At 44.6% G+C, this 23,590-nt stretch overlaps 1 protein-coding gene and 1 non-coding gene across 5 annotated transcripts in view; both read left to right on the plus strand.

The window, feature by feature from the left end:
• The window catches only part of URB1 (URB1 ribosome biogenesis homolog), a 95,161-nt gene that overhangs the window by 13,826 nt on the left and 57,745 nt on the right, over window positions 1-23,590 (plus strand). For all 4 annotated transcript variants that reach the window (XR_009209625.1, XM_032174704.2, XM_032174705.2 and 1 more), the window contains exons 5-15: window positions 816-912; window positions 3,852-3,937; window positions 5,550-5,675; window positions 6,694-6,818; window positions 10,709-10,904; window positions 12,556-12,693; window positions 15,983-16,156; window positions 17,290-17,419; window positions 18,431-18,547; window positions 19,668-19,780; window positions 21,893-22,012. Coding sequence is in view for 3 of the 4 variants with exons in the window: in XM_032174704.2 (XP_032030595.1) it covers window positions 816-912; window positions 3,852-3,937; window positions 5,550-5,675; window positions 6,694-6,818; window positions 10,709-10,904; window positions 12,556-12,693; window positions 15,983-16,156; window positions 17,290-17,419; window positions 18,431-18,547; window positions 19,668-19,780; window positions 21,893-22,012 (1,422 nt within the window). In the remaining variant the exon portion in view is untranslated. The remainder of the gene's footprint in view (window positions 1-815; window positions 913-3,851; window positions 3,938-5,549; window positions 5,676-6,693; window positions 6,819-10,708; window positions 10,905-12,555; window positions 12,694-15,982; window positions 16,157-17,289; window positions 17,420-18,430; window positions 18,548-19,667; window positions 19,781-21,892; window positions 22,013-23,590) is intronic.
• LOC116482791 (small nucleolar RNA SNORA42/SNORA80 family) lies at window positions 2,031-2,166 on the plus strand. Its single transcript, XR_004252056.1, has one exon. It is a non-coding gene; the product is annotated as a small nucleolar RNA SNORA42/SNORA80 family (small nucleolar RNA).

The following is a 23,590-nucleotide window of genomic DNA, read 5'->3' on the forward strand; positions in this document are numbered from 1 at the left end:
TGGGTGTAAGCAATGGAGGATCCAGGCACACCTGCTAGTTCTGGAACAGCTGATAAGAGACTGACATGACCACATGCCTTGAGTTCCTTAGATACAAAACGAGGAGTGATGTGACACAGCTTTGTCTTAATGATACTGGGCGGGGAAGCTGATCAGCCACTTCCCAGAGGCACTGGCTGCTGTCACGGTGTTGGGGCCCTCCCCAAATATGCCCACTGCCCTGGTTGGTGGCTGATGCCTGTGGACAGTGCAGGCCACAACCCTGGGAAGGCCAAACAGGGTTGATAACGTGACAGCATCTGTGCTTTGGTTTGTGGTATGAGCTAATAAGTTATTTATAATATCTCATAAAAACCAGACATCACCACATTGATGTCTCACCAAAAGCAGTACCAGCCATTTCATCATCTCTGGATTTTCAAAAACATAAATTATTTTCATCAGCAAGCGAGAGGAGATGGATCTAGGCAGGCTGAGAGTCTTGCTCTACACCAAAGTGGCCAAGAAACGAAAATGTATATGCTCTAGTCAGGGAAGGGAACACTACTATTTTTTACTCATACTTTTGTATTGAGAATAGGGCTTGAAAGAGAAGGAAAGTAGAGAAGATTACCGGGGAAAGACAATAGAAAAAATTTTTTACTTTCCATGAAGAATGAGCATTGGTTTCAGACTTGCATCCCCTGGTGACTGGGGACAAGGCTGGGGAGCTGGTGATGTTGAGACGGGAGGGGTGTGCTTGGCCACTGTGTTGCTGATTCCTTTGGCTGTATGTGGAATATGCATGTGACATGTAGGTCTCCTTTGTCCTCTAGGGAGTGTACGACGTTCGGCAGGCCTACGTTCAGTTTGCTCTCTCCTTTTTAATTGCGGGTGATGACAGCACTATAGTGCAGGTGTTGGAAGTGAAAGGTAGGTGTACTCCCTTGTCCCTTAGGAAAGCCCATTTGTTTTGAAAAACCTACTGCAAACCATTTCTTCCAAGTTCGAAAAAAGTCTGCAGCCTTTGCAGTTGCTGTGTACACCAGATTGAAGGGTGTGGGGCAGGGAGGTGGGTGAGCGGGTGCAAAGCCTTGTTCAGTACCAATTTTGATATCACTGGTCAGAGTGAACAGAGTTGTTCCTGTTATGCCGTCTGGAATGCTGAACGATGCCATAACAGAGGATAAATGCAGACCTCAGAGAGGCAGAGTCGGGCAAACAAAGGAGGCTTTATGGCTCTGGAACCTACTCAGACTCGTAGCCCTGGCTACCTGGATTTCTTTGGGAGCTGTAGTTTTAAAAAATAAAGTTAGTTTCTTTGGTGGCTTAGCCCTGTGTTACGAGAATATCAGTAACAGGGCTTCAGAGAGTTCCAACTTGACCACCTTTTGGTGGCTGTGTCCCTAGAGTGAGGCTTGGCGTTTAATCTACTAGGGCCCCTTGCATTTTATCAAGAGATTCACTAAGATGATAAATGGCAGCACTTAGCTCAGCACATGGCAGTTGCTCAGTAAGATTCCCTGGAATCCTGGCCTGTCAGGAGGTGAGGAGCAGTCCCATGTCCTGGCTGGAACTCTGGGAGTTATTGAGGAGGAGTAGCAGGGTGCTGTACCCAGGGTGTTTGGGTCTCCAGCCCTTCTTCTCCCTCCCAGGGTGGGAGATCTGAACTGCCCCTGGAACGTGACTGCCGGGACCATTTAGGAGAAGAGTGCAGGTGGTGGTTACGCTGTACGTGGTCAGCCTGATCTGTGTGGGGTGCTCCATTGCTGCTGTGGTGGAGCAGCGTGAGAGTGGAGATGTAGTCTCTGCATAATGCAGCAGACAGATTTTTTTTTTCCTACTTGTTACCAGGCACTAGGTTTGGATGTCTTGCTGCTGCCAGGGCCAGTAGTTTCTTTCAAATTCCTGTGGGTCATTTCAGCTGTCTGGCCTTTTATTCAAGGACAGTTGGTACCATTTACACTGTTGAAGGGGGCTGGAATGTACTACAGTTTAATGTTTCTGCTGGGAAGTTTGGCCGTACGCATCAAAACTTTTAAGGTGCTTATGCATGGGTTTGGATTTATGATGGGTCCGTCCCCCTGGACCTCTCATAGTACCCCATGCCAGAGCAAACTGTAGCCCCGAACCATTGCCTGGCCTCTGTGCCTGTAGGCTGCTGGCACTGAAGTGGGTTGCACAATGGATAAAGAAAAAAAGATAAAAAAACTTAAGATACTCGATCCTGCAATTCCATGTCTAGTCATTTATCCCAGTGAAATAATTAAAGATGTGAGTAGAGGTTTTGTTAGGGAATAATATTTATTAGCTGGAAATGGGACTTCTAAGTATCCACCAGTAAGGGATTGGCTGAGCAAATTGGGGACTGGTCATAAGATGGAATGCAGCGATGAAAAATACTCTAGAGGCTGGCCATGGTGGCTCATGCCTGTAATCCCAGCATTTTGGGAGTTGGAGGCTGGAGGATTGCTTGAGCCCGGGAGTTCTCAAGACCATCCTGGGCAACATAGTGAGATTCTGTCTCTACCGAAAAAAAAAAAAAAAGTTAGCTGGGCGTGTTGGCGTGTACCTGTTGTCTCAGCTACTTGGGAGGCTGAGGTGGGAGAATTGCTTGAGCCTGGGATCAAGGTTGCAGTAAGTCGAGATTGTGCCACTGCACTCTAGCCTGGAGAACAGAGGGAGGCCCTGTCTCAAAAAAGAAAAAAAAACGTGCTGCACTTAATGATTTCAAAGTTTTTTAGTGATATGTGATTGGGTGTAAACTGAGTTATAAAACTGTAAAGTACGATCTCATTTTATTCAAATAGAATAGCATGGATACATCAGAAGGTTAATAGTTAACTCAGAGGATGTTAACGGTGTTAACTTCTCGGTACTGAGTCTTTGACTTATTCTTTTGGTTTGTCTGGTATTTTCTGATGTTTCCTTTTTCACAAATAATGAATTTGCTTTTGTAGAAATTCTGTGTGCCCAGTAAGCATGTGTGGAGCAAGGAAAATTGTAATTGTTTTGCTGCTTCTGCCCACTGTCATCACTGCATTAATGATGATACAGTGTCAAGCTCTGGTGGCTATTTCCTTGGGGATTGAAAAGTAGGAAGAAAAAGCAAAAAGTAAACAAACTAAATCACCCAAAATTCTACTACCAACTTAAAAAATGATGACCATCTCTTTAAACATATCTCAGCAAGTCTAAGCAAGAGGGAAATTTTATTAGTTTGTTATACCATACATTCTCTTTCAAATAGTAGTTAATTTTAATATGAGAAAAGAAAGGTAGAATAGAACTAAAGACCTACTGAACTTCTTAAAAAGTTCTGTCATTGGTTCACCTTTAGGTGCTCTTGATTTCTTTTCTTTCTTCCTTTTTGTTTTGTTTTGTTTGGAGACAGTGCCTTGCCCTGTTGCCTAGGCTGGAGTGCAGTGGTGGGATCATGGCTTACTGCAACCTCAAACTCCTGGGTACTAGTGATCCTGCCACCTCAGCCTCCTAGGTAGCTAAGACTACAGTAAGACTACAGGTGCGCACCACCATACCCAGCTAATTTTTAAATTTTTTTTTTTAAGAGACAGGGTCTTGCTATATTGCCCAGGCTGGTCTTGAACTCCTGGCCTCAAGGGATCCTCCCACCTTGGCCTCCCGTAGTGCTGGGCTTACAGGCGTGAGCCACTGTGCCTGGCTTCTTGATTTCTTATGTCATGGAAGTGGTTATTTCTACCGGAAACTTGTATAGTTAAAAAAAAAAAAAAAAAAACTTAAGAAAAAGTAAATGGCATTGTTTGCTGTACCACCTAAACAGTAATATTCTCTCATCTATTCTCATTTTCAAAATATTTTTGAATTTAATGCTTTGAAACTTTTACTTTCAGAATTTATTCCTTGCATTTTTAGCTCAGGGATAAAGGAAGATAGGATCTCTACCATCAATATTTTATTATCCACACTGAAAACAAAGGTACGTGCTTGGTGATCAGTGTTTCTGTTGTCTGTTTTCCCTTGGGAATGGAGATATTCTCCGGTGTTTTACAGGACTGTAGAGCTACAACATCTTATGTTATGTAGATTTTTGTATTGGTTGAGTGGAAAACTCTTTCCTAAGCAGCAGCTTGTTCTTGTTGATGAGTGTATCCCGGGACTAGAAGGTTAAAGAATAGCTGAAGCAGCCAGTGATGTCCAGACATGGCTGCTGTTTCATTATAGCAGCAGAAAAGCTGCTGGTCAACATTTCACAGCAACCCAAAGTAATCATTGCGAGCTGTAAATTATAAATAATACTTCATTCACATACGTAGCAAAATGTTGTTTTGTGTCATGTTCCATGACAAAAGTCTGCCTTTTGCAAGCATCTTATCGATATTTTAAAACTTGCTAAAAGGATCACTGCCTTTAATACAGAAACACTTTAAATCTTCAGTAACAAAAACTCTATGACTCTCCCAACATGACAAGTTGTCCAGAGTCCACATGAAAATGGCTAATAAGCGTGAAAGGACTTTATTTTCAAAGTATTTTAAAGAGTGATTCTCAACTGGGGGCAATTTTGCCTTCTACGGGACATTTGGCAATCTCTGAAGACATTTTGGGTTGTCACAACTGGGGAGGTACAACTGGTGCCTAGTGGGGAGACAGCAGAGATGCTGCCAAACATCCTGTAATGCCCAGGATGGCCCCCATAAGAATTACTTGGCCCCAAATGTCAATACAGCTGAGGTTGAGAAACCTTAATTTAAAGTAATGCAAATAACGACATACGGATTTTTTTGCCTACTAAAATAGCATTGACTTTTAAAAACGATGGTGTTCAGTGCTAGCAAGGATGCTTTGAATCAGATACTTTCTTGAGGAGGAAGTGTTGTATCCCCGGTGGAAGATAACAGTTCTGACAGGATGTGTCAGAGGTCTTAAATATGTTCGTGGACCCTGACGTATGGTTGTTCTGAACTGGGGGAGTTGCATCAGAACCTCTAGGGGAATGTATTTGAAATATATATACCTGGGCCACACCCCTAGGGATTCTGGGGGTAGGTTTGGGTGGAGCTGAGAATTTGTGCCACAAGTCTACTTGCAGGAACCAGTGTTAAGTCCAAAGTCAGATGCAGTGAAGACTTTGTTCAAGGATGCTAATCACGGCTTTTTGGAGAATAGCCAGAAATTAGAAACAACTAATTGTAAACACCAGGGGAATGGTTAGATAAATTGTGGTCCAGTCATAGGATAGAATGGTATTTAGCCCCCCAAAATGTTCTAAAGGGATTTTTAATGATGTGGAAAAGGCTTATGCTTCATAAGTAATCATATATAAATAAAATCTCAGGCAAAAAATAACTAATACATACACATGTATGTTGTGTGGGTGTGGGTGGTGACTGAAAGGAAATATATCAAAATAGTAACTAGGTATCCTAGGATGATTGGGAATATTGGTGAATTTCCTTTTATGTTTTTCCTTTTTTTAAACCAAATTTTCTGCTACTAGCATGCATTATTTTTATAATGATGAGAAAACAGTAAGCACCATTTAAAAAATAATTGAATTCCATGAACTTCATTTGTTTTATTGTTTTCAGGTAGTTCACAATAAAAATATCACAAAAACCCAGAAGGTGCGTTTCTTTACGGGGCAGTTATTGAACCACATAGCATCGCTGTACAACTGGAATGGGATTACCGATGTGAACCCAGAAAATGTCAAGGTGCTGACACTCTTTGGTTTTCGTTGACCTCGTTGTTGGAATTTGATCCTCAGGGCCGGGAAAGGGAGAATTCTCAATGCTGCACTAGACTTGAAGTCCCCTCATTTGATCTGTTTCTTTTGACTGTGGTTATATGGTTGTATTAACCGTCTGCTAACTACAATAGGATTTTTTTCCCCTAATTTCTTATGCTAATAATGTTTTTTTTTTTTTAATTAGAAAACTATGATTTCCTTGGGCTGAGCCATATCTTAGTTTTCCCTGCAGCACTTGCCTGTTAGACCTGCAGGGTCATCCCGACCTTCTTTTCTTCCTCTTGCTTTACCTCCGCCTTCCCGTCCTTCCATTCTTTCATGTCCAGCTGTTGGAGTTTCAAGGCTTGTTGTGTGTTTTTTGTTTGTTTGTTTGTTTTTAACCTCAGGAACCTGAATGTCTAGGAGCTTCACCTAATGACATATATAATTTATTTTGTGCTAGTTAACTCATGTGCTAAATTGAAACAGCTGCTCTTAACATTGACCCAATGCCAGTGTATATTTTAATTTTCCTCAGGGTGTTACTGAACATGGACTTGGCCAGAGTAGTAAAGGCACAGACTTCCTGTTAACTTTATAATAATTCACCTCTCATGAGCCTACTATTTCACCTCCTTTTATCTTGGAGACTTGCCCAGGTCCTCTTGTTTTGAACATGTTTTTGTATGCTCTAGACCAGCAAGCCTCAGAGCCTGCATAAAAACACTCCCAAATATGGAATTTTATTCAAATGAACAAGAGAAATTAGATCACTTTAAAGCTTTTAAAAATACAGGTTTAAACTTGCCCCTCTTCAGAGTATTCTTTTATCTTGATCGGTGTATCTTTTGTTGTTGTTTTCATTTATTGTTTGGAATGACACCAAGTATTTAAAATGTTTTCTAAATTGTCATCGGCAGTTAATATTGTCCTTGTTTTTACTCTAGCTCTTACTAAAGTGTATGAGCTTGGGATTTTCATTGAATTTTTAAAAATCTTCATAGGTTTTTGCTGAAGAAGCAGGGAAAACCATGGTGCGGGAGCTTGTTCATAACTTCCTGATGGATCTTTGCTGTTCACTCAAGCATGGAATTAATTTTTACGATGCATCTTTGGGTACCTTTGGCAGGTAAAGTATAACACTCTTGTGGACCCCAGGGTGTGCGTGTTCCTCAGAAGTCACGACATATGTGAGTGTCTAGTGGAACTGTAATAGGTTAGAACTAGAATTGTGGACATTATCTAACTTGTTTCAGGGTTGAACAGTTGTAGTCCCAGAGAACTTCTACTCGTTGCATGTCCTCGGGGGCAGTTCTGAGGGTAGCTGTCTATTAGCACTTAGTTAGGTCATGGGATATTTCACCCAGGGAGGTGCTGCGGATGTTTACCTAAAGACAGTGTTCGTCAGCTGGAGCTCAGAAAAGGCGTCTGCCTTCCCAGAGAGGGTTGGCCCTGACATAGGCCTCACAGCAGTCCTGACGCAGGTACCATTGTTATGCCAACTTTGCAGAGGAACAAAGTAGTTCTAGAGAGGTCAAGACACTTACCCTGGTTAAATGGCAGAGGTTGCATTGGAATCCAGGAAGTCCAGCTCCAAACGGATACTAAACAGTCCTCCCTCTCCTTGACAGGCTGCCCATGAGTCACGATTTCAAAATTTTTTTTTTACGTTTTGTTTCACATTTCACAATTGTGATAATATTTCATCAGTAAGGAAACATATGAAGTTCAAATCTACTGGTTTTGATCATATTCTTTGAGACTTTGTTTTTGTAGTCGTATAATACAGGTCCATGTAATTTTTTTTTTAATAACAAAAATGGCTTCCTACTGTTCTTCCTATCTGCTTTTTTCCCATTTGACAATAAGAATATTGGCCGTGTTTTCTGGTCGTTGTAAATGTGTAAATGATTTATTGTTTAATCCTTGTTATTCTATCCTAGCATTATATCACAAGGATTTAGGCAGTTTGATTTACTTCTAATTTCAGCCAGTCAGGAAATCAGGTGATTCCTTCAGAATGGAATAACATGGTGGGAGTTTTTGTCTGCTTATGACTTGGGACATGTTTTGATTCTGAGGTCACTGTGATTTAACTTGTCACATCATTTCTTTTTTCTTTCATCAGTAAGAATGAGCTCATTTTCCTGCCGAAACAACAGCAGACTTTTATAGTCGAATAGAATATTACACCATGCTTAAAACACATGCATTGTTCCCCCTTTTTAAAGCATTTTTCCTCCATAACTAGGCCCATGAAATAGGTGAGCATTTAATGAGCATATTGAATCAACTTGTGGGTATGCGTCTCTTTGCAGCAAGCTGTGATTTATGTCAGTTTTGAAGCCATGGGCAAAAGACAAGTGTTTGTGTATAAGGGAAAGGAAGGAGATTTGTTTGTGGATGGTAATAGAAAGCTTTGAGAACACTGAATTGCATCGTTCCCTGTTCCCTAGTAGACATGTGGCCCACTCATTCATTTCATTCAGGTTCCTGTGCAGACCTCACCACTTCAGGGAGGCCTTCCCCGACAACCCTTTCTGAAATAGTCCCTCCACTGTCACTGTGCTTTTTGCCTGGCTTAGGCTTCTGACTGTTCATACATTTATTTGCTGATTTATTTATTTGCTTGTTCATTATCAGATTGGTGAGAAGTGGTGAGAACGGGCGCCGGTCTATTATGGGCCTCCAGTCCTTAGGACAGTGCCTGGCACATAGTAGGTGTTCACTGAAAGCTGGTGTTACAGCATAGAGCAAGGATTGGCAAACTTTTTCTACAAAGGGCCAGATTGTATTTTAGGTTTGGCAGGCTACACAGTCTGTTGTGACCACTCAGTTGTGCCACCAAAGTATCCATAGACGTAAATAAGTAGGTTTACCCATGTCCCAATAAAATTACAATGATAGGTGCTGGGCCCTACTTTGCCAGTCCCTGGTGTAGGTTAACAGAACAGACAGCTGGGCTTCAATCCCAACTTAGCTCTGAGACCTTCACTGGGTTAGGCATCCTCTCTGCCTCCATTATCTCGTCTATAAAGTGGGAATAAAAGTAGTGCCTGTCGCAGAGAGGTGGTGGTAACTGCCTAGAGCAGTGTCTGGCATGTATTGTGTGCTACATAAATATTAATGCTCTCCATTTTATTACGTTGTTGATTAAAATAAAGCATGTGTAGTATTTTTAGCACTCTTTGTAGATTTAATATCCTTTTCATTTGACAGTACAAACTGTTTTGTTCATGACATTTTCATATTAGGAAAGGATATTTTCATATCCTTTTTTAAAGGATAGTTTTTCCGATCAAAATTACACTTTCTAATTTGTTTTTTGAAAAACTTTTTTTACTATATGTAAAGCTGTCATATAGCATTGTAGTTTTACTCAATTTATAAGGGAGATGTGAGACACTGGGGACCCTAGAAACCATCACTGTGTCGTGCACATGAGGCAGAGTCTGAGGATTTTCTGGATGTTTTGACTTCCTAGGGTCAAGCAGATAGGAAAGGGCGTATTTTCTAAAAATACTTTGAGGCAGGTGAAGCCTAGTGTCCTGGGGCTTTGGCTGTGTGGATCCTGGGGTTTTACTCCCTTTATGCAAGTTTTAGTCTCTGCAGACTTTCCTGCCTCTTACTTTTTTTTTTTTTTTTTTTTTTGAGATGGAGTCTTGCTCTGTTGTTCAGGATGGAAGGCAGTGGCACAGTCATAGGTTACTGCAGCCTCGAACTCCCGGGCTCACCTGCTGCTTTTATTATCTTTTCATACCTTTGAAGACGGTCCACTTTGAGACAACTTTTCAGTATTTTTCTACAGTAGATTTTTTCCACATCCTAGCTGCTTTCAGCTGCTAAATGAAAATGAAGGAATTTGAAATAAGCTAGAAACAGGGAAGGCAGAAGGTCCATGCAAAGACCTCGTGCTGTCTTGTCAGATTTCTTGTCAAGAAATAATTTAATGGCACTCTGAACCATGCAGCAACTCATGAGCAGTTCATATAAAAAAAACTTTATTGCCAGGTGTGGTGGTGTGCACCTCTAGTCCCAGCTACTGAGGAGGCTGAGGCAGGAGGGTCACTTGAACCCAGGAGTTCGAGGCTGCAGTGAGCTATGGTCACGCCACTGCATTCTGGGTGACAGAGCAAGACCCTGTCTCTAAATAAAGAAATAATAAAAAATTTTAAAAATTAAAACAAGTCCCCCTTTCAAGAGAAAAATGTCTTATCTGCATTTTTTTACACTCACACTCACATATGTATTTACATAGTGCTTCTTTTTTCAGATGGAATCTTACTCTGTCACCCAGGCTGGAGTGCAGTGGTACAATCTCAGCTCACTGCAACCTCCACCTCTCAGGTTCAAGCGATTCTCCTGCCTCAGCCTCCCGAGTAGCTAGGACTACAGGCAGGCACCACCACGCCTGGCTATTTTTTTGTGTTTTTAGTAGAGACAGAGTTTCACTGTGTTGGCCAAGCTGGTCCTGAACTCCTGACCTCAGGTGATCCTCCCACCTTGGCCTCCCAAAGTGCTGGGATTACAGTTGTGAGTCACCACAGCCAGCCCTACATAGTGCTTTTTAGTGTGTGGCTGAAGGAGGGACGTCAGTAAAATCTCAAAATGAAATTTGGGGCATGGATTCCTCCCTGCTGGTTTTGTCCTTTCTTTTCAGTAGCCTTGACTTCTAGGCAGACTGGTAGGTGGCTGAGGTAGAATGAGAGAGAATGGTTTTCTTTCTTTTCTTTAGAAAGCAAATTGAACTCAAGGGAGGGAAGTAGGAAAGAAGAAAGGGAGCAGGACAATCAGAGACTTTTTCAGCCACTCAGAAGTAGAGGATGAGAGGGAAGCCCTCTGTGGAGAGCTGGAACCCCCAGGCCACGGAACTCCCATTTTACGTCCTGGGGGAAATTCCCCACACTGTTATTACTGTGTTCACTGAGGGCAATTCTGCAGAGCTGCGCATCACCATGAGCTCTCAGGGTGCTTTGACCATTTTCTGCTGACCTCTCCCCATGTCTCTTTCTCTAACAGAGGCGGAAACCTGACACTCTTGCACTTCTTGCTGGGTTTGAAAACTGCAGCTGATGATGATCTGGTGGCTGACCTTGTGGTGAACATCCTCAAAGTGTGCCCGGACTTACTGAACAAATACTTCAAGGAAGTAACGTTTTCCTTTATCCCACGAGTGAAGTCTACTTGGTTAAATAATATCAAACTACTAAATAAGGTAAAAAAAACATGATATTTAAAAGTCTGTTAGCTAGGCTGGGCGTGGTGGCTCATGCCTGTAATCCCAGCACTTTGGGAGGCCGAGGCAGGTGGATTACCTGAGGTCAGGAGTTTGAGACCAGCTTGGCCAACACGATGAAACCTGTCTCTTACTAAAAATACAAAAATTAACCGGGTGTGGTGGTGTGCACCTGTAATCCCAGGTACTTGGGAGCCTGAGACAGGAGAATTGCTTGAACCTGGGAGGTGGAGGTTGCAGTGAGCTGAGATCGCACTACTGCACTCCAGCCTGGGTGACAGACCAAGACTCCATCTCAAAAAAAAAAAAAGTCTGTTAGCTAGGTAGGGGGGCATAGGGAGTTGGGGGACCAGCAGACATTCTGATCTGGTAAACTGTACAATATGAAGACCTTTCAGGGATAAAAAGGGATATTTTAGATCATGTAAATTTGGTGTCCTTATCTTCTATAGCATTTTGCCTTTCACTGAGCTGAATTTGAGGTTTATTTAGAATCTTTTAAGCCAATTTATCCTGTTCATCAAGATTTTGCTTAGAGTGAAATCTTGTTGAGTCTCAGCACAGTTAGACTGGGGTTGGTGAGATGCTTGATTATCTCTTCTCCATCTGGGCTCATAAAAAGTAAAATAAAATGAAATGTCTGACTTGTAGGATAGTTTTTAAAGGTTGCTGCTTCAATTAGAACAACTTGAAATAAGCTGTGGAACGTTGGTCTGCTGGTTTAAGTAAATGTGCATTACCTTCCTTTTGATCATAGTGTCAGCATCTGCCCATTTTACAAATAGAGGTACCTACTGTTAGCTCTTTGGCAGTAATACCTGACTTGTTTGAACTCTCTGTCACTGATTCATGGTTTGCCTAGTGGTAAAATACCTGGGATTGTTTCTTTTGCCTCTGCCTGGGCCTGGCATTATCTGTAGAACCAGCTTTTATTCTGCTTGAGTGCCTATGTGCAGTCTCCACATTTACCCTTGGGATGAGGAGGATGTACTCCACCCCTCATTTTGGTATAGATAGTCCGGGGGCCAGAACCCCTACTAGGAGCTGCATCTGATGAAACGTCTGATTTGTAGGATAGGGGAGGGGTGAGTGTGTGGTCTTTGCAGGCCCAGTATTGAGTCCTTACTTGGCTGCTTACTAGCTATGTGGCCTTAAGGAAATTACCTAACCTCACTGAGGTCCAATTTTGTCACCTGTGAATATATTTTTGTTTTAATGTAAAGTGTGCCTATCCCAAAGGGTTGTGAGGAAGCTTTGAGAAGATGGCTTCTTGACATCCCTTCCTGACATCATTTGTCAGGTGCCTGTCAAGTGCAGCAGGAACTGGTAAGTAGTACCATTCGTAGTTCTAGCAGTGATTTATTTGCCATCAGAGATTTTAAGAGACTGCAGATCACAGGTCAAGTTCTGCTCTGAAGGTCCTTTCTCTGTTAACAGCCAGTCTCCTGACCTGATTTGTCTTTGACAAGTAGATTTGGGGGTTAATCTTCCCCTCTGCCTTGTGGGGAGTCTCGGACCTTTACCACTATAATTATTTGATTGAATGGCTTCACCTTTGGGTGCCTACAGCTAGTCTCAGATTTGAAACTTACTTCCAGCACCAACTAAATCTCTTTTTTGCTTTTCCTAGATCTATGAGGCTCAGCCGGAGATTTCCCGGGCATTTCAGACCAGAGAGTTTATACCCTTGCCTCGGCTCCTGGCAATGGTGATGGTGACCACCGTGCCCCTGGTGTGCAATAAGAGCATGTTCACCCAAGCATTAAATGTAAGGCCATGTGGTTGCCCCACTTCTGGAACTGCCTCCAGCTAAACTCTCTGGCTACATGATGTGATTATTCTGAGAACCGGCCTGGATGTGTTTGATTGTGTTTTGTCAGGGAGGCTCTGAGGCTTCCAGGACAGAGGCTGTAGTTTGAAATAGCCCATAAGTGACAGGTCCACGGACCTGGGTAAGGACCTTGGAGCAAAGAGACTTTGCTTCTAGGGACAACGGACTTCGTGTCCTTGGCCCTGTTCCATCACACAGCGGGGACCCCTGCGTCCCTCTAAGCCTTTCTAGTCCTGCCTGAGGGTGAAAGAATGTCTAAATCAGAAGAATGAAAGTTTATCATTAAAATCTCATTAGTTTAGAATTTCTAGACATGGTAGGACTGAAATTTGCCTAGCAAATTCTTTCTTTTACGGTTTAGGTGAATGGTGTTAAGATGCCTGGCAAACATATAGTTTGAAGGCCAGCTGTTTTCAAGCGTTTTTGGAGGACGTATTCATGGAAGAAATTGATTCTTAAATTTTACCTCATTATTTATTATAAGGGTCCCCATGTCTCATCAGAAGCCACATTCTGAGGGGTTCACATGTCTTCACTGCAGCATCATGGGCCTAGGTGAATGGCTGTGGGTTGTTGGCACACCTGGGTCCTGGGCCCTGCCAGCCCCTCCTAACCCCAAGTTGCCTGAGGTACCTGGGGGAGGACAGGTATTTGGAGAGGTGTCTTCGTCCTTCCAGGCAGGCTGAGTTGTTGTGTGGCTTCAGTAGGAACAGGTTGGCTGTGGTGGGTTACACAGGCCTGGGTTGGCCGTGTGGTAATGCGCACAGTCACTGTAAAGTGGGGTGGACTCCTGAGACCACATGGTGAGATTCACTATTTTTTGATACCCCTCCAGGGTTTGTGCTGAGCATGGGTAATGGGGTGAGGAGTAGAGAGGAGGCCTGTGTGGGAGTAGGCAGAAAGGTTTTGTGTTGTGTTTGTCAAATCGTCATATGCAAAATTAGCACCCAGCTAGCTTGCCCAACTGTTTTAATTAACGTGGGAGACATTTGCATTTCTCCGAGGGCTTGCAGGAAAGCCAGACTGAAAGGATTAATTTGATGAACCTCCTTTATTTTTTAATTATTTTTATTTTTTATTAAAATTTTTTTTCTTTTTTGAGACAGAGTCTCGTTCTGTTGCCTAGGCTGGAGTACAGTGGTGTGATCATAGCTCGTTGCAGCGTCAAACTCTTGGACTCAAGTGTTCCTCTCACCTCAGCCCCCTGAGTAGCTGGGACTACAGGTGCACACCACCACACCCAGCTAATTTTCTTATTTTTATTTTTTGTATAGACAGGGTCTTGCTATATTGCGCAGGCTGGTTTCAAACTCCTGGCCTCATGCAGTTTTCCCACCTCGACCTCCCAAAGTGTTGGGATTACAGGTCTGAGCTGCCACACCCAGCCAGATGTGCCTCCTCTGTGGGCTGCATTTTCTCTCCCTTCCAAGCTTGCTCCTGGTAGTCTGGGAGAGAAAAGCCTGTCTCCTCCTCCTCTCACTTTTCAGAACAAAGGGTTGTGCCCCTAGAGGGGTGTTCTAGCACGGAGTGGCTCCTAGGAAGGAGTCTCAGAGGACACAGCCTCCTCTCCCCCTGTTGGCTGTTGCCACTCCCTGCAGGGCCAGGGCCGGGGCCACCGAGCCCAGCCTTGCCTTCCCTCCACAGGTGCCCTTTCCAAGAGCCAAGACTGTGTTTTTATGTAAGTGAGACCCAATGATGTGAGTGCATCCAGGGACTGGAGTTAGATGATGTTTGTTTTTTTTTTCTTTTATTTCTTATGGTTTTGTCTAAAAAACTTTTAAAGCATACATTTTAGAGTCAGGAGGAGAAGCTTTAGCCTATTTTAGAAACAGGAAATAAGAAAGCGTTTGGAAGCAGGGCCCCAGGCTGTTGGTTGAGCTTTGCTCTCCCAGCCCCTTGGGTGTGGTGTGCACGCTTGTGTGGGGCCTGCCTTTGAAGCGATTGTGGAGCTGGCCATTCTTGGCTTAGTAGTCCTTGTAGTCCTGATTTAGTGTGCAGTGTACACAGAGTGAAGCCGCAGCTGACTGGAATGCTGGGGCTCTGGGGTGTCGTGGTTATTGAGCTGAAAGTAAACCAGAAAAGCTCTTTGTTTCTACTGCACTGTCAGTCTGCAGTGTCCCAGCCAGGGCTTCTCAGATCTCAGTGTTGGAGGGCTCTCCTGGGGATCATGTCAAATGCAGATTCTGCTTGAGTTGTGTGGGCCGGGGCCTGGGATTCTACATTTCTCCTGAGCTCCGGGAGATGCCATCATATGATGCTCCTGGCCCCAGAACACACTGTGACTAGCAGGGGCGTGGACTCTTTTGCTGCTGTTGGTAGTAGCACAGGTTCTTGAACCCTACTCAGTCTCTGCAGTGAGTGACTCTCCCAGGTGTCATTCTGACTGGAAGTCAAGAGCTCTGGATGTCACAGGCCTGTGATGTGGGTTGCTTGCTCACTGAGCTTGGAGGTGGATTTTCATACTAAAGTACCTGATGCATTTTTTTTGGCCATTCCTCCACCTGATGCTAATGTTTTTAATAGTGGTAGAATCCTGGGCAACATAGCAAGACTCTGCCTCTACAAAAGGAAAAAAAAAAGGCTAGGCATGGTGGTTCACACTCATAATCCCAGTGCTTTGGGAGGCTGAGGCAGGAGGATTGGCTTGAGGCCAGAAGGTTGAGGCCAGCCTGGGCAACATAGTAAGTCTCATCTCTTAAAAACAAAACAAAACAAAAAGAAAGCCAGAAGCAGTAGGTGCCTGTAGTCCCGGTACTTGGGAGGATGAGGCGGGAGGATTGCCTGAGCCCAGGAGCTTGAGGCTGCGGTGAGCTATGATTGCACCATTGCACTCCAGCCTGGGTGGCGGAGTGAGACCCTGACTCAAAAACAAAAAATAGTGGCAGAGTGGGTTCTGGTGAGATCTATTGTTAATGGAGAACATTCACAGTAGCTGAGTGGTTGTCTCAAGGCTTACCAAAGAGCAGATGATAAAAATGAAACTACTGCTGGATGCTACCATTAGTGGTCGTTTCCTGGCAGTTGCTGAAGTCAGACCCAGAGGATGTCAGGAGGGCGAGATACCCAGGTCGCCTCTTCTCACAGTGTAAAGACCAGCTGTTTCATGCAGCTTCCCCTGTGAGTGACCTGAGGAGGGGCAAATGCCAGCCAAGCCCACAGCTTAGCAAATCTGTGTCCACCAGTGTATCCTAGAGACATTTGTACATTTAACTCTTTTTCTTCCCAGTTGGACAGCACCTCAGTGAGGCACACGGCCTTATCCCTTATTTCTGTCATTTTGAAGAGGGCATTAAAAACGGTTGACCACTGCCTGAATAAAGAGGTGTGGCAGGAATCAGGCATGTACACAGCTGTGATGATGGAAGAATTCGTGCAGCTCTTCAGAGAAGCCCTGAGCAAGGTAGGCTCTGATCCGGGTTTGGGCTGTCCTTCCAGACCTCACCAGGTAGAAAAGGCCATTCTCGGAGCCCTAGGGTGGAAGCCAAGTGATGTGTCCTTGGAGCCACAGGGTTGGACAGGCCAGTGGGCAGTGTGGTAGCATGGGTGCTGAGGGCCAGTTGAGAAGACCTGCCACTGTGGTTGTAGGCAGTGATGTCACAGAGCATGATCCAAAAGTCCTGGTGCAGAGTAAGAATTTAGACGATACATGTGTTCTCTCACAGGGGTTCTGGCTCTGGTGGGGACCTCATGTTCAATCAGGAGCCGTGGTGATGTTGTCAAAGGGTAGATTGTGTCCTTACCCCTCACCCATGGCTGCAGGCACACACACAGACCACACTGTGGCCCAGTGAGAAGGGATGCAGTGGCTCAGGAAGCCCCTCTTGCTTCCTATGGCTGAAAGCCAGGCTTCTGTAAACTGGCCAGCTGCTCTAAGAGCCCCAGTCACACAGGGTAGCTTTCCCTGAGCTGCTCCTGAGAAAGTCTGTCTTTGTTCCCTGTGTCTTTTGCTTAGGTGAATGAGGCTTAAGGGGTTTGTTTTAATGATCAGCACTTGCCTGTTCACCAAATCCTTACTGTGTATACTTCTAGAAATCATACTGCAGAACATGGTTGGGCGCGGTAGCTCACACCTGTAATCCCAGCACTTTGGGAGGCCGAGATGGGTGGATCACCTGAGGTCAAGAGTTCAAGGACCAGCCTGGCCAACATGGTGAAACCCCGCTTCTACAAAAAATACAAAAAATTAGCTCGATGTGATGGTGGGTGCCTGTAGTTCCAGCTACTCAGGAGGCTGAGACACAAGAATCACTTGAACCCGGGAGGCGGAGGTTACAGTGAGCTGAGGTCACCCCACTGCACTCCAGCCTGGGTGACAGAGTGAGACTCCATCTCAAAAAAAAAAAATTATACTGCAGAGCAGAGCTTATGTGGATTTGGGCCTATTTTCTCACCACTCTTCCCTCTCCTTCTTACACACACTTCTCTAGACTCGCACCCCCCTCCCTGTTTTTTGCATCTTGTTAGTATGTTCAGTTCATTTGTCACTCTTCGTGGTTGACTACAACTAATGTTTCACTTCTTTTTCCTGTTTAGATTTTGCCAGACCTGAACACTATCGTGTGGGTCTGGCAGTCACTTAAAAAGCAAGAGACCAAACAGGATGACAAGAAAGGGAAGAAAAGGAGCGATGGGCCCCCGGCTGCCTGCGATGCTCGCCAGTGCGGTAAGGTCTCAGGGGTGAGGGGGACCCTCTGCCTTTTGCATGGGACAGAGCTGACACTGACAGCCTAGGATAGCTCCCATCCAAAGAGTCCTGGAGCAGTTCTTGTTTCAAGGCACCTCTGGCTGTGAATGTGTCTGTATCCTTTTTTGCTTAGGGAGAAGAATTGGAAAGGAATCATAGATTGAATTTTGGTATCTGTTAGAAACGTGCCCATCTTTATGCAAGCACTGTGCCTCTCTAAAGACTTGAGTGTTGGGTGCCATGTGCTCTGGCCTTTCCAGGGATGGCAGTATGGGGGTGCTGTCTCTTGGTCTGCAGATAGAGCTCAGAGCCTTGTTGTTGGTCAGGCATTGAGCTTTGTGTCTTATGTCTGTATCGTATTTCATCCTTACAGCAGCCCTGCAAGGGTAGGCCCTGCTGTATGTCCCTGTTGCTCAGATGAAGACACGACAGCACAGGGAGACAGAGTGACCAGAACCTGTCTAAGGTCACAGCAGTGAAGTGAGGTTTTAACCCAGACCCCCTGAACAGTTTTAACGTTTTTACCATGTTGACTCCTTAGATCCAGGTACTGAGCAGTTTGTCTGCAGCCTCGGTGTACAGCATGCAGTTGGCTGCAATGTGGTGCCATACTTGGTTCAGCTGCTCAAGGACAAAGAACCAGTATGTTTTCTAATTCAAGCTATTTTCTTTCTTTCTTTCTCTTTCTTTCTTCCTTCCTTCCTTCCTTCCTTCCTTCCTTCCTTCCTTCCTTCCTTCCTTCCTTTCCTTTCTTTTCTTTTCCTTCCTTTCTCTTTCTTTCTTTCTTTCTTTCTTTCTTTCTTTCTTTCTTTCTTTCTTTCTTTCTTTCTTTCTTTCTTTCTTTCTTTTCTTCTCTTTCTTTCTTCTCTTTCTTTCTTGCCTGCCTGCCTGCTTGCTTCCTTCCTTCCTTCCTTCCTTTCTTTCTTTTTCTTTCTTTCTTTCTTTTTCTTTCTTTCTTTCTTTTCTCTTTTTCTTTTTTTTTGTGTGCAGATGATGCGGAAACCATTCTTTTGAAAGCTGTTCTGCTCCAGGTCATATGCTTGTACCAGAAGGTGGTCCCCCACGTGGTCATGCAGTACAACTTTGACTTCAGCAAGCTCCTGAAAGGTGGGTTTCAAGGGCTTGCAGACAAGCCGCCACTGTTGCTGCCAGTGCAGATGGAGGAAGTGCCAGTAAACCAGAGCAGAGCCCTGCAGCCAAGAATCGGGAAGGCTGGTGGATGGTTGGCTGCGTGCTCATCCGTCAGCCTGAGAAATTGTACTTGCATCAGTATTTTTTAAATAGCTGGTCTTCCTTAAGTAAATATCAGATGAACACTTGGTAGCAGTGAGAACAATGGAAGAAGCCAGCCAGCTTCCAAGTGCTGAGCAACCTGCATGAATGGCCCACAAATCCGATCATGTGACATTAACTCTAAAGTCACTTTTCAAGGGAGCAGGGGTGCAGAGGGTGTAGCAGAAACGAGGGTCCTGCAGAAGGGACATCCTGTTCATGCAGAGACACTTTTGACATAGTTACTTCGTCTTTTACCCCACTGAATCAGGTTCAAACTTACAAAAGTAACAATGCTTGTCTGGTCATGTTTCCTGGATAGTAAAGTTTGTCTGATCCACTTTATAATTGGGCCTATGGGAGAAGACTTGCAAAAATATCATTCTTGGAATTTATATGAGCTATTGAAATGCTCCTTTTCGAAAGCCGCAATTCACTTTTTAATCATTTGAAGGTGAAAGGTTCTCTTTGCTGTGGAAATACGAAATTTACTAGAATGTGGCCATTTAGTATTTGGTAGCAAAGGAGACGTCCAGAGAGCCCGCTAGAGGATGAGGACCCAGTCTCAGGCGCAGGCGGCTGCAGTCTCTGTCCACAAAATGCTTGCTGTCTGGGGAGCCAGGGAGAACGTTAGCGAGAGCCCACCCCTGGAGGGCACTTGGTGGGTGCAGTGATTCCAGCTGTTCGGGGTCAGTGTGGACTGTGTGGCACGGGAGGGCTTCTTCAGGCAAGTGAGATTTGGGCTTTTTGTTGAAAGATTTGGACAGACCAGGGTGTGGGGGGACATGAGGTGAGATGTGCCATGTGAGGGTGAGCACAGGACAGAGAAACAGAACCCTGCATCTACCCTTTTTCTTTCTCCATGGTGAGTTCCTTGTCTTTCTGGCCAGGGCAGCAATTGCTGGGCACCCACATCCGCGTGACTTTTTTCAGCCTGCCTCTTTTTCACCCATAGGCATCATCTCTGAGCAGGGCCTTCGAGAGAAGGTGCCTCCCATTCTGCAGCACCACATGCTGAAGGTGGCCCTGGAGCTGCCAGCCAACAAGTTTCTATGGTTAAAGGCACAGGTAGGAAGCAGAGCTCCCAGTCTTCTGCCCTAAGCTAACCTGCTGCGCTGGGTGGCTTCTTAGCCTGATGAATTGCTAACTGGCTCAGAACCTGACGGGGCAAGGCAGAAGAGGTTAACAGTTCTCATTTTAGAGAGACCCACAGCAGAGGTCCTGATTCATGAACCAGGAGGCCTAGGAACCTGCTTGCTTTTGTAAAATAGGGTGCTTAACATGTCCTTGCTGCAAATACATTGTTGCTGGGTCCGGGGAGTTTCTTGTTTATCTCAACTGTTTTACGTTTTTCTCAGTTTTAAATAATAAACAAAATAAAATACATACCTTTTCTTTTGTCCTCATCCTGGAAGAATTAAAGACGAGATGAGAATAGATAACCAAGTCAGGAGAGGGTTGAGGCTGGTAGAAGAATCAGTAGACATTGCCAACATTTTTTTCTAGGTCTTTAATAAAATATCTTCCAGAACTTTTTGGAGAACATAATGTTAAATCATAAAGGGAAGCTCAGGATGCCACAGATATTTACGCTGGGCTTACGCCCAGGATGCTGCATCATTTCTATGCAAAGAGGAGGAGGGAATATGATCAAGCAAAATTAATCATTGTCCAAGTGTTTCTTATAATCTGAGCTGATGTATTTTTTAATGACTTAGATCTTATATGGAACCAGTAGTATGGAAATGTATGTTGGCATTTTTACATGCGACATTTCCAGGACGACTTAAGAATGCTGTGCCTCTGGGACCATGTGTCTCTCCCTCGAGTCCCCATTCTGAGGCTTCCCTGCATTGTAGCTGAGGATCATTCTTACTGAGAACTTACTCGCATGCTGGGCAGGTTACGGATGCTTCATGTGGCTGCTCAGTTCACACTACTTAAAGACAAGGCAGCTGGGCACAGAGTGTCAGAACCTTCTGCAGGGTCCTGTCCATGAGTGGTGAGTCCAGGATGGGACTCAGGCAGTGCTGCCCAGAGCTCTGCTTGCCACCATTCCACTGAGATGTGAGGTCATTGCCACCAGTCCTCGGGAGGTGACAGGCTCGGGCATTGCTGATTGGTTTTCACTCCAGCTCAACTGGGCTTATGGGATCTTGATAATTTAGTTGGCAAGTGAACAGAGGCCTCGTAATTTGAAAGAGCTGGCGTGAATTTATATCCTGCACCCCACCTTATGCTTATATCTGCTGGCTTTGCCTGAGCTAACCAGCACCTCACCATGTTCAGGGTTGTCCTCATTGCCAAGGGCTGCAGTGAGACACACAGGCTCAGCAGAGTTTGGATTGGGGATCTGGAGCTCCATATACTTGTTGAAGACGTGTTCAAAGCCCAGAAGCCTTTTGAGGAGGATAAATTATGCATAAGCAATCCATTCTATCAGCACTGGCATCGTGATGAAAGTAACGAGGACATCATTTGATGGACTCAGACAGCCTGGGGTCCCTCCTGCTCACCATCCACCAGACAGCACAGCATCTGCCTTGGTTCCCAGTAAACAGCCAGGTGCCTTCTCAGTGCCTCAGTTCCCACATACGTAAAATAGGGTAGCAGCTGTACCCACCTCACGGGTGTTGGGAGGATTCAGTGAGTCAGTGTAAGCTGGGCCCCTAGGACGGCTCCGGCACAGGAACAGGGCTACCTGTGCTTCCTCTTGCTACTCTTCCTGCCAAATTGTGGTTAAAATGAGATGAGGTAAGGACCTGGCAGCATACTGTGTGTTCAGCAAGTGATGGCTCCTGTTACGTTACGTTTTGTTTTTTGTTTTTGGAGATGAAGTCTCACTCTGTTGCCCAGGCTGGAGTGCAGTGGCGTCATCTGGACTCACCTCAACCTCTGCCTCAGCCTCCCAAGTAGCTGGGACTACAGGCACAGGCATGTACCACTATGCCTAGCTAATTTTTGTATTTTTAGGAGAGACAGGGTTTCGCCATGTTGGCCAGGTTTGTCTCGAATGCCTGACCTTAGGTGATCTGCCCGCTTTGGCCTCCCAAAGTGCTGAGATTACAGGTGTAAGCCACCATGCCTGGCCCCATGGTATATTTCTAATATATAACTATATATTAAAATTATGTATGTAATTATATATACTAAAAATATGTAATATTGTTTAAACTCTAGGAAGGCCCAGATGCAGAAATTATTGGAGGTGAACGATCAGTATTTTACTTACTAATGAAAATGTTTGTGACTAGTAGCCATTTACAACTGAAGTCATTGACCAAACTTCTGATCATGAAGGTGAGCATTTTCTACCAGTTTCTAACTCTGAAAAGCATTTTGTGTAGATCTTCCTTATGGTAAGTGTTTAGTTAAACAGTTGTTGAATTCAGGAGGTATTGGGATTGTTTTTAGTTTTAAAATAGAAGGTTTTATGGCAGTTTAATTTATCGTGTCTTACACTTAGCTACATTCCTGAGAGGCAGCCTGGTGCATTGGAAAAACTTTTTTTTTTTTTTAGGTAGGTCATTTCTAGCTTGTTGTAGGCTCAATACTAAATTTTGGCTTCTTGGTGTTGATTAGGCAGCGCCTCTTTCCTCCTCCTCAGGCTCCGGCCTTCTCCAGGGCTTTCAGCCTTTTTGCCCGAATCCATCACCCACAGCACATGGGTCATCAAAGCCAGTGGAAGAGAATAGGAATTTATTTCCTTCTCTTTTTTTTGTCCTTGATACTCATGTTTCCAGAGCTATGTCAGGTCTTATGATAGCAGTAGGACATCTAGTCCTCATTTCTGCTCTGCAACAAACAGCTTGGGGGATGCACTATGTTTAGGGTACAGAGGTTTCACCTTTCACTTTTATTTGAAATGCTGATAACCTTGCTGCACTTATAGCCTTCTCTCTTGAGCTGCTTAAAGAATGTGGCAGTTTAAGTCTTGACCTCCATAGGTTGCCATTTCCTTCCAGGTAGTGCAGCTGTGAACCTGACCCCAGCTAGATTTCGTGATCTGACTGCAAATAGGTGAAATTGGCACAGTCAGGCTTTCCTTCGGTGCATGCTGTTGCAGGGCTCTGTGCCGTGAGGCCTCTTAGACTCTGAGTTTCTGCTGTCAGACCATTTAGGGAAATCATTTCATCACTTCAGCACATTCAAGTCCTGCCTCATACCAGTTTCTCTTCTGTTGGAATAGTGAGTCTTGAGGTCTACATTGAAGTGATATGATGTGACTGGCTCGTGACCTTGGAGAATTTCATACAGGCTGGGGGTTGAGTAGCTGTGAGGGGTGAAGTTTTACACATTTACCTGCGTCTTTGTGAAAATCCAGAGGTCTTTGGCTCCTAAGTAGCAGCCAAATTTTTTCCCTTCTTTTTATTTAGGAAATGAGAATAAAGGATAAGTAGCCTTGAGAGAAGGGATCATATTGTCTTTTTTGTTTGTTTGTTTGAGACAGGCTCTCGCTCTGTCACCCAGGCTGCTGTGCACTGCTACAATCACAGTTCACTGCCATCTTGACCTTCTGGGCTCAAGTGATCCTCCCAGCTCAGCCTCCTGAGTAGCTAGGGCCACATGTGTGCACACCACCACTAACCCGGCTAGTTTTTTAATTACTATTTTCTGTAGAGACAGAGTCTCAACTGTGTTGCCTCTGCTGATCTCAAGCTCCTGGGCTCAAGCAGTTCTCATACTGCAGTCTCCTGAAGTGCTGAGATTACAGGCATGAGCCCCTACGCCTGGCCAGATTATATTGTCTTTAAGAGAGCATAGAATGATTTCCTTGTTTCCCTCAGCAATGGGGATGTTATGTTGAAAGACTAACTTTCAGAGAAAAATGGGATGAAACTTTCACTCCCTGCGTGCTCCTTGGGCGTGTGGTGCTGG

This window comes from Hylobates moloch, unplaced genomic scaffold, assembly GCF_009828535.3.
Source record: "Hylobates moloch isolate HMO894 unplaced genomic scaffold, HMol_V3 SCAFFOLD_14, whole genome shotgun sequence".
In the NCBI taxonomy this organism is placed as follows: Eukaryota; Metazoa; Chordata; class Mammalia; order Primates; family Hylobatidae; genus Hylobates; species Hylobates moloch.